This window comes from Vombatus ursinus, unplaced genomic scaffold (assembly GCF_900497805.2).
Source record: "Vombatus ursinus unplaced genomic scaffold, bare-nosed wombat genome assembly UNPS02003292.1, whole genome shotgun sequence".
Classification (NCBI taxonomy): Eukaryota; Metazoa; Chordata; class Mammalia; order Diprotodontia; family Vombatidae; genus Vombatus; species Vombatus ursinus.
In genome coordinates this window covers 20,123,345-20,143,132 of record NW_020943070.1, presented here as the reverse complement: position 1 = coordinate 20,143,132, position 19,788 = coordinate 20,123,345, and the positions used below count along the sequence as shown (strand labels likewise).

General features: G+C 34.6%; 1 protein-coding gene across 2 annotated transcripts in view; it reads left to right on the top strand.

Moving 5' to 3' along the window:
• The window catches only part of LOC114049893 (nucleosome assembly protein 1-like 1), a 26,306-nt gene extending 10,423 nt beyond the window's left edge, over window positions 1-15,883 (top strand). The window contains exons 2-15 of one of the 2 annotated variants that reach the window (XM_027871351.1): window positions 2,383-2,426; window positions 3,863-3,948; window positions 4,678-4,780; window positions 5,933-6,074; window positions 6,406-6,486; window positions 7,014-7,139; window positions 7,758-7,829; window positions 8,169-8,308; window positions 9,054-9,199; window positions 9,310-9,329; window positions 11,322-11,444; window positions 12,238-12,270; window positions 12,768-12,818; window positions 13,540-15,883. In XM_027871351.1, coding sequence (XP_027727152.1) covers window positions 2,410-2,426; window positions 3,863-3,948; window positions 4,678-4,780; window positions 5,933-6,074; window positions 6,406-6,486; window positions 7,014-7,139; window positions 7,758-7,829; window positions 8,169-8,308; window positions 9,054-9,199; window positions 9,310-9,329; window positions 11,322-11,444; window positions 12,238-12,270; window positions 12,768-12,818; window positions 13,540-13,575 — 1,176 coding nt within the window. In that variant the 5' untranslated portion in view covers window positions 2,383-2,409 and the 3' untranslated portion in view covers window positions 13,576-15,883. Of the gene's footprint in view, window positions 1-2,382; window positions 2,427-3,862; window positions 3,949-4,677; window positions 4,781-5,932; window positions 6,075-6,405; window positions 6,487-7,010; window positions 7,140-7,757; window positions 7,830-8,168; window positions 8,309-9,053; window positions 9,200-9,309; window positions 9,330-11,321; window positions 11,445-12,237; window positions 12,271-12,767; window positions 12,819-13,539 lie in introns of both variants that reach the window. The other variant, XM_027871343.1, reaches the window with a different exon arrangement.
• Window positions 15,884-19,788: the final 3,905 nt, after the last annotated feature.

The window sequence follows — 19,788 nt, the reverse complement described above, 5'->3', positions numbered from 1 at the left end:
TGCCTTTTTTGTTTTCAGATAGCACTTGTTTCCAGATCTCTTCCTCTCTGCTTCCCTTCTTTTCCCCAACTTTTTCCTTGTGACAAGAACAGTGAAGCAGAACCCACAGACCTAGCCATTTTATCTGATCACCTGTATAGCATACTAATGGTCCCTCCCTCTTCCAAATGAAAATGTTTAACATGCTTTTATTTACTCTTCACAAGAGTGTAAAGATACATTAAATTTGAGTTGATCTTGTTATGTATGTTAGTTTTTGCCAAACTGGGCAAGACAGCTTATGAATGTGAGTGTGTATTGGATTCTCCATAGTAGCTTTTTTAGTACCTCCCAAGTGCTATGAGCTGTGGTACATGGCACACTTCAGGAGTTTAATGTAATCTAGCTTGGCAAGGTCACAGTGCATGTAGAATGTCCAGCCATTCTTTTAACCTACTTTCCCCATCTGTAACACAACTGTAGAATAGGTGTTATAAGTGAATTGAAATACTCATGCTATAATATTGCCTCAGTTTATCTGATAGCCACAGGTGATATTTTCTGTTCATATTGGCCCCAGAGGGCACTCATTGTATCTATGTATTGTTTTAGGTACAATACCTGTGCCTCATACCAGTGCCACACAAAGTTGCTTGTTTTCTCTTTATTTAAATGGCTAAAGTGGGACACTCTGGATTGAGCACCTGTATCCCCCTTTGTACTGTGATTTGCAATTGCCTAATTACATCTTCCTGAGTTCAACTCTGGCCTCAGACACTTACTAGCTGTGTGACCCTGGGCAAGTCACTTGTTTGCCTTGGTTTCCTCATCTGAAAAATGAGCTGGAGAAGGAAATGGCAAACTACTCCAGTATCTTTGCCAAGAAATTCCCAAATGGAATGACTAGAGTTGGACACAATTCAAAAACGACTGAACAACAGTTAACACATCTATTCATAGCCTGTATAAGTTATGCTTTTTAAAATGAAGTAATTTATAAATGAGATGGAGAAATATTAATTTGAGGGTTAAATTCTAATGGTGGCTTCAGGCTCTCAGTACCTTTTACATTATGTTTACATTCTTGTCATCCACCGGCCTTAACTGTGGATCTTTTCTCCTTTATCTAGTAGCATAAATAACTGGTTTAAGTATTTATTAAACACTTATTCTGTGCCATGTGCTGTTTGGTGCTGGGGGTACAAAGACCCCACAAGTAAGATGGTTTCAGTCCTCAAGGAGTTTACATTCTGACGTGGAAAATCACACATAAAGGGTACCTGAGGCTAACCAGATATATAACATGAGAATATGGCTGGCAAGTGCTACAGAAGCCTGCCTCTTGGCAAGATAAGGCAAAAACTCAAACCTGTCAAGAACAAGTGGACCCAGATCAAGTAAATTAAATCCCTTTTTAACAAATGTTTTTAGGTTAGACATACTTTTATTAACCATGGAAGAAACTTCCTCTACTAGGGAATTTAAACTAGTAGAGGGAGTTTCTTTCTCAACTAACCTACAACTTACAGTCTTGTAGATTTGACTGGGTCACTGAGAGATAAAGTGACTTATTAGACTATCAGGACTTGAACCCAGGTCTTTATTTCTGTTAAGATATGCTGCCTTTTTGATGGCTTAAGGTATGTAATTATAACAAATATAATTTTTATCACTATAGTTGTCATCATAACAACCAACCACTAGGTTCACTTAAGCAAAATTCTGTGCAACAAAAGCAGTTTGTTAGGATGGTATTTCTCTGTATGCTTTGTTTAGGTTTATAGGAGCCATTGTAGATCAAAATCTTTTTATTTTTGACCAGTATTTTAGATTTCTTTATGTATTAGATCCTTGAGCCTATTAATAAAATACTACATTCTCTTTTGGGGACTTACTTTTCTCAAAGTAGGTCCTAAAGAAATGCTTCAGGGAAAGAGAGAAGCAATTGTACAGTTGAACCCTGGGTTACCCTTGTAGTTTTACTTTTTTATGGACTAATGAGCCTGAAGAGATCGGACTATCGATTTCCAAAGTGGGTACATTCAGGAATTAGACTAGGATGATGGAGTAACAATTTATTACTCTTCTGTTATTTCCCATAATTGTCTTTTACCGTTGGACAAAGAGGGAAAGAAGAACTTGCCTTGCCATCCTGTGGAAGCTAATGGAATTTTTGCAGGACCCAAAAAGTTGTTGGTAACTGATCTTACAGTGGCTTACCAGAAGTGGAGGGATAGGAATTGCTGCTCATGAAAATTGCTGTGGGTGGTGGCTCTGGGATTTAGCTGTAGTATGTTGACTTCTGGCTTCCTAGGGTAATTATAAAGTTAGGTCCATTGTGATTTTGATTTCTCAAATAACTTACTCTTTATGAATATTTTTAACACTCATTTATTTCTATAGATCTCAAATATTCAGAGGTCTTGCAACATGGCGGACATTGATAAGTAAGTAATTTTCTTCTTTGCACTATAAAAAATTGACCCCTACTTTGTCCTTTTATAGTAGTAGTGTGTGTGGATGAATTCCATTTTAATAAAATGTATACTAAATGACTAATAGTTAGTATCTGTTCATATAAATTGTGGATAAAGTGTAATTTTGATAAATTATTTTAGTTACTAAGTTATTGGCTAATGCTTATGCTTAGCATAGTACTGGGCATCTAGTAGGGACTTAATGAATATTTGTTAAATTGATTTGATTTTATTTTCCAGAGTACTTTTTGAATAAAGCCTCATGTTTAAAGTGCTTTATCTGGTAATAATAGATTGCTTTATTTTCCCATTTCTTAAGGTTGTGATTGGTGTGTTCTTAGTATTCCTTAAGACAATAAAGGTGAAAAAAGTGTCCCTTTATATTACTTGGTAATTTATTAGCTCCAGCACTAGCCTAGAGAGTTTTCTGCCTGTTGCTTGACTGCCATATGTCCCAAAGTAAATTGTTTATTATTAGAGTGATTATAAACATTGAGGATTTGCTTAAATGTATTTTAAATAGGCATTTATTAAATGCCCACTATGTGCCACAAATTTTGCTAGGGTTTAGTCAGAAACACAAAGACTTTAAAAAATGAAAATCCCTGTTCTCAAAGACATTATATCTGTTGATTTTATCATACCTACAACTGCAGTATTTAAGTTTAAATAGTGCCGAGACTTTATGAATACCCCTTGTACACATAGGCATCTTCATTCCTTTCACTATCATAATTATTATCTCATCTACTCTCCTGATAAGTGCTCGTTCATTCTTAACGCTAAACTAATTTAAAATTAAAAAAGGTTGTGAGACATTCCAAAATGATGGGGTTCCTTATCCATGTATTATGGACTAGTCCTAAGAGTAGTTGGAAAAAGTTGCCCTGGACCAAGAATTCTTAACTTTTTTTGTGTGTCATGGATCCCTTAGTTAATCCTCTGTACCCCTGCTTATAAAAATTGTTTTTAACTGCATAAAATCAATTATGTAATTTTTTTTCCCCTATCCAAGTTCAGATATTTTGACTCTGTCTATGAATCCCAGGTTAAGAAACCCTGCCCTAGAGAATATCAGGGAAGCCTCTTGTCACACCTTTCATGAAACAGATTCCCCTTGCAGCATTCACCCAAGAGCAGGGAGGCAGGATCCTTCTCCTTAAAGCAGTTTCTCCTTATCTGTCACAGTGTAAGGCCTCTTCACAACAACCACTCATTTTTTAAGCCAGGAGGTAGCAAATTGATGTTGTCTTTAGCACAAAAAAGTAGGAGAATTTTGCATCATCTTAGAAATTCCCTATTATGTATCGTTTAAAAAAGAATGATTTTTAGTATAGGGAAATGAATTTTTGAAGATTTTCTTTCCTAGTACATATAAATTCTAATCTGCCAATTTTTAATTACAGCAAAGAAACTGAACTTGACCAGCAAGATATGGAAGATGTTGAAGAAGTGGAAGAAGAAGAAACTGGTGAAGATGCAAACAGCAAAGGTAATGCCTTGACTGTTGATGGGAATCCATAATTTCTGGTAACTATCATCAGTGAGTTAGAAATGCCATTGCTCTATCCCAAACTTCTCTCTTTACCCTCAATCCCATGTGGATTTATTGACCTCATTTTTAGGGGTGGAGTAAAACATAAGGAATCTATTGCATCTCCCTGATTTTTTTGTGTGTTTGCTCTTTTTTCCTGTTTTGAACTGTACCTGTAATTTTCATGGGTGTAGGCTTGGCACCTGTCTGCAAATTCATAGTGAGGGGCTGACAGGGTTAAATGAAGAACTGAAAGAAGAGATCACATTTTAGCTCTGACTAAGGTTCTAGATGCAGGTGAATTTTCTTTTTCCACCTTTGAAACCAAATACTCTATAAAGATAAATTTAAAAACTGATATTTCAGATTTTAGCCAAATCCTGTCTTGATTTCTTTTACATAAAAGAAAATTCTGACAAAGCCTATTCACATTGGCAATTATTAATAAAATTCGAGAATTGAATTGGCATTGAGTAATTTGCTTTTCAGAACTATGGCATAGATACATTACCAGGATTCAGGGCAATTTTTTCCCATTGTGATTTTCATTAGCCTAATGCTCATTTATTCTTATGCTAAGCTGAGATTTCTTATTAGACCCCAGATTTATGGGAAACCTTGTGACTGTATTAATCTACTGATCAATTATAATAGTCTTTTCAAAAAATTCCTTCTTGTTCAACTTAGCTCGTCAGTTGACTGTTCAGATGATGCAGAATCCTCAGATTCTTGCAGCTCTTCAAGAAAGATTGGATGGTTTAGTTGGAACATCAACTGGATACATTGAAAGGTAGATACCCTGCACTATAATCAGTGTTTCCTACTAGGTGTCGTATAGCTGTTCCTACTTTAAAGAGCTCACTATATAATAGGGTAATCCTAAAAAGTTGATTTAAGGCCAGAGCTTTTTAATACTGTCACTTTAAGTAACTTAGCAGGGGTGACAGCAGTCTTTTGAAGCTTATTTTGAGTTTCAGTTTGTAGGGTCATAGCCTGAGATCAAAAAATGTAAGAATGGAAATATTTGAAAGTGATCTGGGTCCTCCTTTTATAGACAAACTGAGGCTAATGAAGTTAAGTGACTTCCTCCTGAAGGACACTTGACTAGTTTGTGGCAGAGCTGAAAATGAAAGGTCACTTGACTCTTGTCTGGGGAGTGTCTTTTCCCCTTACTGTACACCTCTGTCTTTATCTCTTGTTAATGAGATTTGTTGGGAGGTTTGGGGGGGATTTTTGTCTTCCTTCTGCCCATGACAGAAGGATGTAAGGTAGCTATGAATTGAAAGGGAACCTTATTCTCTAAGGGTGATTATGGAAAGAGAAAAGGCATGGTTATTATGTACTTTACCTAGCAGTTTTACTGATATGCCAGTTTGTTAAATTGAAGGCCTAGCTTCATGTATGATTGGCTAAATGTCTCTAAAGTTATAAGTCAGTGTGAAAATTTGATTGTCTCTTTGAAATGTAACTTTTTTAAGGTGAAGATCTGTTTATTCACTTTTGAAAAGAAAAGGGCATTTTAGAGCGTTCATAAATCAGAAACATTCTTTGGCTTTGTCAGTTGATTAGTAGTAACCCTCTTTTAAAATTATTGATTCACTGATAGTTGACTGTAAATGATTTCTTATTGTATTAATTGCTCTAAAACTTCATTTTTGGAAAAATTACAGTTTTGTAGGATTTGCTTAGCATTCTATCCTTAGGGCTAAATCAGTTACAAAACATCTACACCATCATGTTTTAGTGTAGCCTTGCGAATGAGTAAGAGTCTTTTTTGGGGGGTTAGGAGTTGAGTCTTTTATCATTAATGGTACACTGGCTGCTGAACTGGCATAATTTTTGCCCTTTTTTTGCTTCATATGGTTATAAATAAGAAAAAGGAATTAATATGTAACTTCACTATCGAACTCACATAATAATGGGTTCTCTTTAAATCTTTTAGCTTGCCAAAAGTAGTTAAGCGACGTGTGAATGCCCTCAAAAATCTTCAGGTGAAATGTGCACAGATAGAAGCCAAGTTCTATGAGGAAGTTCATGCTCTTGAAAGAAAATATGCTGTTCTTTACCAGCCACTTTTTGATAAGGTAATGTATCCTACCATATCTTACCCAAAGTATGCAGTTTTAAGAAGTGGAGATTTGTACTTTTAATTAAAATTAGCAGAATTAAATGTTTTAGTTTCTTGGCCTAATGTTGAAATGGTTATTACACATAGTATGCTTGGAATTATTTGCCATTGGTGAAAGGGCAAGATCAGTGCATCTAGGTGTCATAGTGAGCTCAGAGGGGAAGAAAAATCTCTAATTTTATGGGGTTGTTGCTTGAGACTTTGTGCAGCAGTATCTTTCACAATTAAGTAATTAATTAAGAATGGAAGCTATAAATTTAAATGACTTAATGGTGTAATCATTTCAGAGAAGTGAAATCATCAATGCAGTTTATGAACCTACAGAGGAAGAATGTGAATGGAAACCAGATGACGATGAAGAGATTTCAGTGAGTATTCTTTTGTTAGAATTGTACAACTTTTAATCATTAAGGTAATAATAGCATGTTTAAACAGACTTTAAACAAAATTAAATAGGAATTTAGAAGGTTTTGTTTTTGATCCATTTAGGTTTTTCTCTATTTGTGTGGCTACTGGTACTAAGCCAACTTTGCCACATGTTTAATTGGCTAACATGACAAATGATTTCACATATTTGGTAGTGGGACAAAAATGTTCTGCTGCAAAACTGTATTACTGCACTAGTTTTATTTTGCCTGGGCAGTTAAGGTTAAGTGACTTGCCCAGGGTCACACAGCTAGTAAGTGTCAAGTGTCTGAGGCCGCATTTGAACTCAGGTCTTCCTGACTCCAGGGCTGGTGCTCTATCCCCTGCACCACCTTGCTGCCCCTACTTGTTTTATTTTTTTTTTTGGTGGTTGGAAGGAAAATGAAAAACCTGAAAGTAAAAGTGAAGCATAAAGAATAATGTGCCTCCTCCCAAGTTTAGTAAGTAACACTTGTATTTTTTCAAGGAGGAAATGAAAGAGAAGGCTAAGCTTGAAGAGGAGAAAAAAGATGAAGAAAAAGAAGACCCTAAAGGAATTCCTGAATTTTGGCTGACTGTTTTTAAAAATGTTGACTTGCTCAGTGATATGGTTCAGGTAATTTAAATCCATAATAAAAATGCCTTGGAGGTTCAGATGAGGTCACAGTAGTTTAGTATCTTTGCCAAGCATAGCACCATTCATTTAACACATTGAAATATACATTAATTAGTGTTTTGTATTTAACTAAGTGCAAAATTGGCTTTGTTTATGCATAATTTGATGCATAGTTTAAAAAAAAAATCATAGGTTACTTCTTTTTGACCAGTTGTTTTTAGATTCTGTTTTCATGTAACTCATTTTTAGTGTTCTCAGGGACAACTACTTGTCTTCTGAGCATCATGACATGTAAGCCACTGTTTAGGTTGAATGACTAGCAGGAAGCTTTCTCATACCCATGTTCTTTTCTGTCAGTGTTAGAAGGGAACTTTTTTCAAAGTTATCCACATTATGGTGTTCTTTAACAAAAATCTGTTTTGGCCTGAGGATCTCACACCTATGTATGATTGCCTGGCTAAGCATTAAGAGAAAGAATAAGACTAATCATTGTATTGATCAAAGTTGTCGTCAAAGTTGTTGACTTGGGGGGGAGAAAGGGTAGTTCTTAATGTGTTTATTAACTTTAATATTCAGCTCAAATATCCGTCTTGATAATTTTTTAAATTTTACTTAAAGGAACATGATGAACCTATTCTGAAGCATTTGAAAGATATTAAAGTGAAGTTCTCAGATGCTGGCCAACCTATGGTAAACAATTTAAAAATAATAATACGAATCTTAATTTGGAGCCTGACTGTTAGATGGGATCTTGGGAGGGTAGGGAGTGTACTTACTTGAAAGCAAGAGTCAGGATGTATGAAAATTAAGTTTTTGTGAAAATTTATTAAATCTATTATATCACTTGTATTTTCCTAGTATTTGACCATTTTTAAAATTTCAAGCAAAATAAAAATATATTCACTTGGGATAGAGCTTTGGATTAACATTGTTTAATGCCCTGTCAGGCATTTATTTAGTTTATTTGTTTAGGTTGGGAACAAAAGAGGTTCTAACCAATAATATCTTAATCTTTGCAACTGTCTTTAGAGTTTTACATTAGAATTTCACTTTGAACCCAATGAATATTTCACAAATGAGGTGCTGATGAAGACATATCGTATGCGGTCAGAGCCAGATGATTCTGATCCCTTCTCCTTTGATGGACCAGAAATTATGAGTTGCACAGGGTGAGATTATTTGATGTTTCAAAACACATTATAAATTTAATGTAATTGTTTTACATGTATTTATAAAAGAATATCTTATTCTTTATTTGAATCTTAATATTTCAGAGCTGAACCTGTTTGCTAATCGTTGTGACTTACAGATTTGAAACCTGCTAGAATGTAAATTGTAGGAGTAGAGGCAAATACTTACTCTGTCAGTATCTTAATAATATTCACATTCTTCTCCTTAATGATATTCATATAGTTTCTTTCTACATGAGGCCTATTTTTATCTCCCTACTCCTTTCCCTAAATTATTTTGTGTGTACTTCTATATACATGTTTTTCCCCCAGTAGAATATGTAAGCTCCTTGAGGGCAAGCCAAGCCTTTGATTTTTTTTTTTAAATCTTTGTGTTCCCAGTTCCCAGTACACAGTGGGTACTTAATAAATGCCTTTTGGTTGGTTGATTTGTATTCCACCTAACACATAGTACAGTTCTTCCAAAGAGTAGATGAATTACAGTTGTTAAATGAATTGGTCGAATCTTGATGTAAAATCTTAAAACAAAATTTGTTTTATTAAAAGTACTTGCTCTTAGAAGAAACAGTTTTATTGTTCTGCTGTGAACTTAAGCCAATTGCAGATAGTGTGATGTTCACATAAGACACATGATAAACATATTTGTCCTCTAGTTTATATTTTTCTTTGAGAGGATTTTTTTTTAGTGTTGTAAATGTGATCAAAACTTCCCTGTTTCTCAAAGGTGTCAGGTAGATTGGAAAAAAGGGAAAAATGTCACTTTGAAAACTATTAAGAAGAAACAGAAACACAAGGGACGTGGGACTGTTCGAACTGTGACAAAAACAGTTTCCAATGATTCTTTCTTCAATTTCTTTTCTCCTCCTGAAGGTAAACAGCATTTTTAATTTGGAATTGGTTGGGTGCTTAAGTGTTGTTCTTAAAATATTAATAATCTTTTTATTTTTCTTTCTTTCCCTCCCTTTGCCGTTTAATTGTAGTTCCTGAGAGTGGAGACCTGGTGAGTCCAATTGTTTTCTTTAGTAAAGTAATAAAAAAAACTATAGACATTGAAAGGCTTTTGAAGGATGTTAGTGCCAAATTTTGTGCCCTAAACTTTTGTACTTCTGTACCCATGTTTTCTGAAATGCCGTTTGTTTCTTCAGTGAAACGAGAATGCTTTTTTATGCTGTATTGCAAGGGTCACCTCCACCCTGGACAGAATAACATTTCCTTTAATGATTGAACTTACTCCAGCAGAAATTGCTTCTATCCCGAATGTGGAGGTTGATGGAATGTTTGGTTCTCTGGAAGTCAGAGTAGTTGTTCTTAGATGCTGTGGTGACCCCTGCTGGATCCTGAGAAATGCAGTAGCATTGAATAGACTTAGAGAGTTGTGCCTAATTTTTGTTTTGTTGGGTTGGACATGTTATATTTAATATAAGGTGAATGGGTTTGGTAGAAAGATTTTGAAGTGTTATTTTTTACTGAAGAAAATGCTTTTTGTGATAGTTATCATCTTTAATATTTTTAGGTAGACTGCAGTCCTAAAATAATTTGCAGCCATGGCAGCATACAGAATGGCATCTGTTCGTTCATTTGACCATTTTTAATAAGTTCCCACTGTATGCAAAATTCTGTGATAGGCATTGGTTTGATAGGTTTGCCTTTCTGTGTTGAAATGTAATGACTTTCTATACATGTCAGTTGCATTCCTTTTCAAAACTCTTTACCCATTGCTTTTAGCATTCTTAGAATTCTTATTTATAATGCTTATTAGTATTTAAAATGGTTTTGTTCCGTAACTAAGGGGGAGAAATCATTCTGAATCTGATTATGTGCTTGTGATAGTACATTTCTGAAATGTTTTTGCCATTAACTAATTTTTTATGGTAAGTTTTTTCAAATTAAAGATAAGAAATTTTTAACTTGTTAATTGAACTTAACTCTTTTAAAAACCATATGCATACTACCCAACTGTATATATCCACCTGGACTTTTTCTTTTAGGGCATTTTCCTGTGATCATCTTAAAACCAGGGCTTCATATTAAGTGATATAATAGTCCTTTGGATTCTTTAGCTTCTTAGTTTAATAGAACTTAATGCCCTAGCAGGTAAAAAAAAATATTTTTCATAGGTCTAATATTCATTACTTTCATATTCTTAAATATACAGTCCTTAAAAAGAGGATACATGATTTAGATGAATGGCAACTGAAACATGAGAGATCAGTAACTCATGTTCTCTCTTGCTTCCCTGGCATTTTTTTGGTTTTTAAAATGGAACTAGTTGGATTCTCCTATTTCTCCTCGTGCCCCCCCCCCCCCCCATATTTTCACTTGTATTTCTTTTTTGTTTTATTTATTTATTTTTTGCTAAGCGTTGGGGTTAAGTGAATTGGATTTGAACTCAGGTCCTCCTGACTCCAGAGCCTGTGCTCTATCCACTATACCACCTAGCTGCCCCATCACCTGTATTTCTTATCTGCTAAGCTGATTTAACTTGCTCTCTTCTTCCTTTCCTTCCTCTACCATACTTACTTCAATTAAGAATTGTATGCCTAGATCATGCTGTTTCCCATATAGCCATGCACATAAGCTAATTTTAAAATTTCAGGAAGGTTTTAACCTCATTCTTTGTACAAGAGGTTTCTGAAGAACAAAATGCAGTATCTACATTTGACCTATATAAAATGTGAACATAATACTTTTGTGACTTTTGAAAATATAAATATAGTTTTTGTGGATCATTGGTTGAAATATCAAGACTCCCTTAGCATTGGTTCAAATTATTGAATTAAAGATGTGTCATTTAATTCACCATTTTTGACTTGTGTATTGTTTGACTGAGAAAATAAGCTAGTAAGGTGTACCTAAGCATTAGAATTCCTTTTTCCTTATACACTTAGCCTGGCTGCATCCCAGTTTTATAAAGATTACTTATGTAACCAGCTTAATGAAATTATTTATATGTTTGTGGTTTTTACTTATAAAGTACTGTCATCTTGTACAGGATGATGATGCGGAAGCTATCCTTGCAGCAGACTTTGAAATTGGTCACTTTTTACGTGAGCGTATAGTCCCGAGATCAGTATTATACTTCACAGGAGAAGCTATTGAAGATGATGATGATGATGTAAGTGAAGATGAATATCAGCACAGTTACAACCTCTTTTAGAGGGCAAGATCCTTTTGAGGTTGTGAATAATCCAGTGTATACAGTGACAGTGAATTATATATCATAGCAAAGTGGCTTTAGTTAGGTATATTTGGAATTTCCTTACCTCATTGGCTTAGCAAAACTCTTGTGAATTTTAAAACTGTAGTTGGTGCTTGAGTTGTTGGCCATTCTAGAGGGCATAGGATGGACAAAGATGATATTTTTTGGGTCCCTTAGAAGATAATCATTAACATCAGTGGCATGACACTTGTTAAAATTGAATTTATATATCTTTTTTCGAAACATTGACAATAATAGACCTTTTGCCCACTGGATAATTATTGATTATTGAAGAAATAATTGTTTTGCAGTCGTGCTATTGGAAACTTAAGTGCTTCTAAAATTAATTGGCTCACTAGCAGTCTTGTATTTGGTTAACCTTGGGTTTTCTCCTTTTCTGAGCTAGTTTTCTCATGAAGAAGGTTGGACTAGATGATCTCTGTCTAGGATCCTATCCTTGTTTTTTGATGACTCGAGTAATTTATTATGCTTATATCCAGTGAATGGGGATAGAGTGGAGTGCGGGAATAGTCTGCTGAGCTTATCATATTAGTGTTACAACTAGAAATGCTAGTATGCTGTGTGGGGATAGCCTTACATAGCTATGGTTTTGAATTAGGTGGCCTGGGAGGTTTCTTCTGATGCTTTGGTTCTGATAGTTTTTAACTCGACCATATTTAAATAAAGTTATTTATTTTTTTTTTTTTAGTATGATGAAGAAGGTGAAGAGGCTGATGATGAGGTAATATTTGCAAGATGAGACAGCTAAATTGTTTAATTGATGATTTGTGTTGTTGAATATTTATCAAATTAGCATTAAGGTTTTTGGCATAAGATTTACTTTATCAAAAAAGGAATATATTTTAATTGAAAGATATACTATAATTCTACAGGTAATATATGTATATAGTAGATAAGCTGCAAAACTATCAGCAACAATGTTTTATTTAAAAATTTTGTTCTGCAGGGTTATCAGCTCTTTGAAGAAGTCAAAAGCTGCAGTAAATTTTTTCAACGTTGGCTGCAGTAAATCTTTTCAATAAAAGCAGACTGGATGTGTCTCGAGTTGTGTTGGGAAATTTTCATATTAGAAGCTTTCAGATTAAATTGCATTTTTCATCAAAGTTTTGTAATGATGAAAACTTGTTGCCCTATACTATAATTTAGATTAATCTGCCTACATTATGAGTTTTCTTCTACTGTACCTACTTCATGGATGCATTTTAAACTTTAATATAGGAAGGGGAAGAAGAAGCTGATGAGGAAAATGATCCAGAATATGATCCGAAGGTAAGAGAAAATACTTTTTTTAATGTCTGTCTAGACAACCATGTGATTTTGGATGTTTTTGTTTCATTTGTTAATAAAGGCTGAATTTAGCTGTGAGATGAAATTTTTAAATGTAGATATTTATGGCACTGATTTCTAGAACTTTTTCTGTGATATTTAAAGTGCTGTCTACCGATGAAATTTGAATTCTTCTTTAATTCAACCTGATTCTTTATGACTTGAGGCTTAAGATCTAAGGTTAATATCTTTGTGTAAAAATGTTTTTAAAGTCTTATTATCATTTTATTATCATTTAAATCTTAATATCATCTTACTACCCTTGCAACTTCAGTTTTTGTTTGTTAATCTGTTACCGAAACTGTCCTCTTATGGCAACATAAAAAACTTTGTCCTCCCTCCACTCTCCCACTAAGTCATTTAAATATTGGATAAAGTCCAGTGAGCAAATTGATACCTGAGGTTTCTACAAGGAATTATACCTTGACTAGTAGAGAGCTTTTTGTTCCTATTTCCCAACCCCTTTAAATGGGGCGCTCCAGCTTCTGGGTCTGTGTGTTTTTATCAAGTATACAACTGTGATTTCTTGACGTTTACTGCCTTAGGAGTTGCATTTTTCCCACCTTGACAAAAATTGGAGGAATTGTCTGGGAAAGTTTGACAGTTTTGACAGAATTGTGCTGAAAGTGGCCTTGACTGTTGTTTTCTGTCTTCCTTTCAACAGAAAGATCCAAACCCAGCCGAGTGCAAGCAGCAGTGAGCAGTGTGTGCTGTGGCCTTGAGGATTACTGCACTGTCCCAGCCTAAACACACAACTAGTAGTTACTTACAGCCTTATGTTTTGTATTTTCTTGGTAGAATCAAGTAAACAATTTTTGTTAAAAAAGGAAAAAAAGAAAAAATGAACGTTTAAGAACCAGTTCAAACTATAGGTTCATTCTACCTAGCATTTTAATAGTATAATTTTTGCCGGATATGTAGAATGCAGTGAATCCCCTAACGCATGTCCATTGCTACAGAGTTTGGTTCTTGTGAAGTCTTTTGTCATGTAGCTATTAGACTGCTGCTGCGAAAATTCTCCGAACTGTTATTTGAGACCAATATTGGTTTAGAAAAAAAAAGAAATCCTTCTGAAGAACCAACCAAAGTATTTTTTCAGCCCAGTAGTTGAATGGGTTTAAGTCTGCTTGCACTAGCTGTGCCTTCATTACTTTGTTAGAAAATGCAGTGACTTGTACTAACTAGGAGACAAAGCATTTTGAAATTTGATTTGAGAAGAGACTAGTATATGGTTAAGAATTTCCAGTAAGACCACATCTAATGTTCGTTAACTGTCTGCTTGTTTATGGATTTTTGTATTTTAATGTGACATAGTGATCTATGAAGAAACTTAGTCATCCTATTAAGGTTATTGTTTACCACTGGGGTGTGAATAAAACCTAGTATTTTCAGAAGTTAGCGTCCTCTTCTACTTGTGTAACTGTGTCCATTCAAACTGAAAGCATCTTTCCTTTTCTTAGTGGTATTGTGGTGTACCTTCACTGAAAATGATCACTTACACCACCTGATAGAAGCCCATTGCAAGTTCTTTTGTTGCAATTTAAAAATAAATTACCAAGCAGAATGTTAGTCCTCCCAGGATAATGTCTTAATTTGACATATTTAGAAGTTGACCTTGATAGTTGTAACTAATGGACATTATTTAGGAGAAGGGACCAGACTTTAAAAAGCAGTCCTGCATCTACCAATATGCAAGGGTGAATGGAGAACCAGTGGACAAAATTTTGAATCATAATAACCCTTTAAAGATCATTATTGTTAAAGTTAAATTTATTATGGTCTTGGGGTTGAAGCTAGGGAGAGAGTTCTATTCCAATTGTCATTGCTTAATATGTGAGTATATTATTTACTCATACCTCTAATCTATCCATATATTTAAATGGGTAGTATTGTTTACTTACCTACCTCACAAGAGTGTTGAGGCTTATTAAGTTACATTATATAAAAATTGTTCTTGGTCATTAAAAGGTCAGAAATTTTAACCTTTATTGTGTATGTGTTATATTTAGCACCTTGTTTGAACCAGGGTTATAATTTTCAGACTGGAAAACCAATGGCTAGTACCTCTATCTTAGATTTGTACAAGAGACATTCTTGTGGCAAATCTTTGTGGCTTCTGCTAGAATTGGGACTCTGGGCTGTATGAAGGCATCTGGGATTCTAGATTTAATGGAAGTAATGCGTTCCTTTTCCAAGAAAGTTGGGAAAGTAAAAGCCATACTAAAATACCTCAGGCTAATTACTGTTATTTGGGGGAGAAGGGTTGATTTATTTCAAGGCATGATGGTGAAGTTGATCTTGTTCATTAGTGAATTGCAAAAAAAAAAAAAAAAAAAAAAAGGGAAGGCCAAGAATTTAAGATGATTATATTTGTTTCATTCTTACAGATGATATAACTTCTTGTGCTCCTCCCTCCCCCCAGCATGATTTGGGGTAATATGCAGAAAACACTTGGTATTTGCATTGTGTCATCCATTTTTCACTTCAGAACATTTAATTATAACTTCTGGAAATCCTTAACTGAACACATTGAGTTACTGTATGAAAATTTGCTGTGGAAAGATCTTTGTGTTAAACCTCTTATTTGTCCTTTGTTATTTTTACTGTCAGGTTAATTTTGGTGATCTAAATTTGATCTCGTTTTTTTTCTCTGTACCCTATCTTGATCACTTTTCTAGCCTTTCTGTTTTTCTTCAACAGGTAGAATCCCATTTGAGTGAACTTTAAGGAACATCAAAATTGCTATGTTTTATATAACCCTTTTTGAAAAAAATTTATTGCTAAAAATGGAGGAATTAAATGGTTATTTGCTTTTAGTTACATGAAGCAGTTGTCAGGGATATGCTACATTTGCGTAGTGACCAAATAATGGAGGAGTACGTGTTCTGAAAGAAATGTTCCTAAACTCACTGGAACCTGAGAGGGTAAATAATATTATTCCCTTCTGCTGAAATTATATTTGAAATGTATTCAAAAATTATTAATAAATTTTGATGTGTTTTTCAGAATGTTGTGTTGGTAATGATTTGGGCTTTTCTATGTCGAGAGGGAGAAATGTGGTGGAAATACTGTTTCCTGGCTTCTTGTTACCTACTTAAGCTGGGAGGGACTACAAAATGTTAGGACTTCTAAGTTGCTTCGAACTGCCGTAGTTCAGAAGGTAATTCACAGCATTTCAGAGGTATTTAAGGGTGTTTGTGTCCTGAGATTTCTGCTAGTGTATGAATTATCTTAACTTCATTTTATAGTCCCCACCAGCCCAGCCACTGGGAGCCAGGAAACAAGTCACTTTTATTCTTTTAAGAACTCTGAACAACCAACATAACATTTTGCATGCTTATTGTTATATACTGATATTTATATTTTTATATATAAATAACAGAACACTTTCTAATTGACTGCCAACTTCATAAAGACAAGTGAAATATGTTTGCTATATGGATTTCTCATTGAACAAAACTGGTATCCAAATCAACAAAGCAGTATTCCTGTGCATTTCTATGGCATGGAAATAGCCTTGGTATATGTAGAACTATACCTCACTATATTTGCTAAAATGGGATTCTACCTTTCTCTTGTTTCCTTTTTAGCCCTAAAAAATTGGCTGTTTCCTTATAAGGGGATTCAGTTCTTTGGTAGAAATATTTTCTTTGCACTATGAATAGTATATAGCAAAGTGGTTGGTTGGTGATTACAGTAGGGGCACTAATGATAACTGAACTTTCAGTGTTTACATATAACTACATATAGGAGAGTGTAAATTTGGTGCTCTTCTTGGTTTAAGTTAGATACAATTCCCATTCTTGTAAGTAAAACTTGAGCTGTGGCTGACTGAAACATTTCCATCCCTATCCATTTAATATATATTAAACCATTTAATATGCAAGTATTTGATAGCTTTTTTTAAAAAAATTCTTTGGTATTAGGGTTTGTTAGTTTATGTAAAACAAAATTTAGCATTCCTCATTTTGAAGTGATAAAATTAGTTCTTTGCTCAGACTAAATGTTATTCTGTAGGAGTAGAACAGACTGAATATGGAGTGTGGCATTCTTGAAATGATTTTAGAACAAGCTTGTCCTTTGTTAATTAAAAAAAAAAAGAAGCCAATTGGATTTTTAAAATCTGTTTCACTGATGAAGTAATTATGGACTAGGTTTTGTTAAAATTTTTTTTAGTACTACTGTGCTAAGCAACCTGGAGGTAAACCTTTTTTTTTGCATGAGATGTGGTAGAATTTATGAAAGAAAAAGATTTGACCTGAGTGCTATACTGGCAATTATGTTTATTAGTATAAGAATCCAGGTATTAAAATTTGCCCTCAGGGAAAAGGTCGAAGACTGGGTAGGATTGTGTCATTTACCAGACATTAGTATTTCCAATATTCACTTTTAGCTTTTCCCTGTAGATATTTGTAGAGTTGAAAATTTCGGAGATAAAACCTATTTACTTTTCAGTCATGTTTTTCTTCTCTTACATTTGGATTGATGGCTATAATCCCTGGATTTTTTTCCAGATTAGTAGGTTAAACTGGAGCTAGGAGTACTCCATTAGTAGAGATCACACTAATATACACTTAGACAATAAAGTCACTGAGGGCAAGGATCTCCCTTTTCCAGGGTCTACATACAGTACTGCTGTGAACAAAAGGATATTGTTGATAAATTAATTGAATGTAGAATTTAAAGATGGAAGGAACTTTAAGGGAATGCTGAAAACCCAACCCAGTTTTTCCCCCCTCCCCCAAACTCAAATGTTGGCAATTTTGTTTAGGGTATCCAATTTGAGGTTAAGTTATAATTGCAGCACTGAATGTTATTGGAAAGTTTCTGAATAGTTAGAGTAAGTTAAATTTTTGGAGCCCCAACTGCCCCCTTTAAAATCACATTACTATAACCATACATAAAGCTTTCTTTTTGAGGCTTCAGTTGATATTGATACTCTTTCTTGGGAATTTTATCTCTCCTGCATATATATCTATAAATCTAAATGTAATCTTTGTGTTTCATCTGTGTGCTAAATTTGGTGTTAGTAGATCAATCCAGTTCTTACTGTAGTTGTTGCTTTATCAAATGTATGTCTGCTGCTTTTAGTCCATTCTTTATCACACCCACAGCTAAACCCCCAGGCCAGACAGACCTCCAACTAGCAGATCCTGACATTTAAGTTCTTCATTGATTTTACAGCTAATTCTTTTTGTTAAGCTGCACTGAATGCATTATTGGAGATAGGGATAATGCCTTATATTTTTTGCTTTGAACTGTTTTGTTCTGTTTTTTACATATATTTACCTTTAGATAGAATCCATGAAAAATGGATGTAGAAGAAATCTGGTCTAACCACTACCCACATTTCTCTAGGACAGGAGTTCTTCAATTAACATGAAGACTGTGTGAACTTCTTATAATCATTGATAACTGTTTCAATGTAATTGGTTTCCTTTTTAATGTTGTGTATTTTGTGCCTTAAAAAAAAAAAACCACCTTCTGAGAAGGCCATAGACTTCATCAGATTTCCACAATAATCCCTGCTCTAGGTAAATATAAATCTCAAATTGAAAGCAGTCCTTGCTAATAGTAATCTTTGTTTCTGTTCACTGTTTCTTTTGATTGTAATATAGACAGTTAAAATATACCTAAATACATGCATTTGGTGTCACTGGTTGTACTACTAAGTTAACTGTTGCTTTCTAAAATTAGTGATTTTGTGATTAAACTTACCACCATATCCAGGGGAAATTACATACGGTACATAGATCTTAATCCTTTCCTAATAAAATTTCTTATGGCTAGTAGAAGCCTCACCAGGAAATGAGGCAGAAGATGTGCCTTAGGCTTTATCTTCAATAATTGGGCTTTCACCTGCCTTATGTGGGCAGGGCTGAGGTCTACTGCCTTAGATTGGCTTTAGGCAAAGGAGGTTTGGGGGGAGATGACATCTGCCAAATGCCACAGATTTGTTGGGAAGAGTGGTGCATCTGGAGTACAGTGTTAGCACCAAAAAAACCCCACAAACTTTCTGTTTGTATACAGAAAAGCCCTCTAATCTGATGCATGTTGATGTGTCAGTTTTCTCAGACAGTGAATCGGGATGGCAAAGTGTAGGTTGGCCAGAGTATCTGTTATAGGATAGAGAATCTGAGCCACAGGGGCTAGGGTACTGCAGATAATTCTTTATGCCCAATTTAGCACTATCACAGCTTTAGAAACAGATCTTCCTAGCATTCTAGATGTGCAAGGCGGAAGATTGAAATTGTACTTTTATTGTCTAGTTAAGCAACAAAGTGCCCTGAAGAATTTTACTTTTATCTTCCAAATGGCTTTTTTCCATTGCTAAGGGAAATAGCTTTGAAGTGAGTTTGAACAAAACTTTAATGTGGTATTTAAAATTTGAATGTGAGAGGGGAGGCAGAGTCCCAAGAATGTTAATTCGAGGTAAAAAAGGTTTCAGTTTAGTAACATAGCTACATACACACACACCTGAGTATGCATCCTTCCTTTAGTAAAACTGGCTTCCATTTAAGTTTGTAGAAGGCTGAATACCAAAAATTCTGTGCAGTAAGGCGCATCCTTATTTGCATTGTTTTGGGCCTAGAACCACAGGTATCAGACATACCATGTATTTGTAGCAGCATCCACCAGTCCACCAGCGTGACATGACATATTTGTGCCTTTTTCCTGAGTTTTGTCGGCATAGAATTGCATAAGGGAGCTATCTATGAGTATTTTATAAACGTAACAAAGGTATCTAGCAACCCAGAATAATTTTCCACCTACAGAACTTATTTTCAGTTTCCAAGCTGTGTGTTACCCAAAGACTTAAAACTTTTTTTCACTTTTTATTCCCCCAAAATTTCAGTGACAGTCAAAATGACCTGTCAGTGTCTGTGTGACCGTGGGCAAGGCACCCCTGATC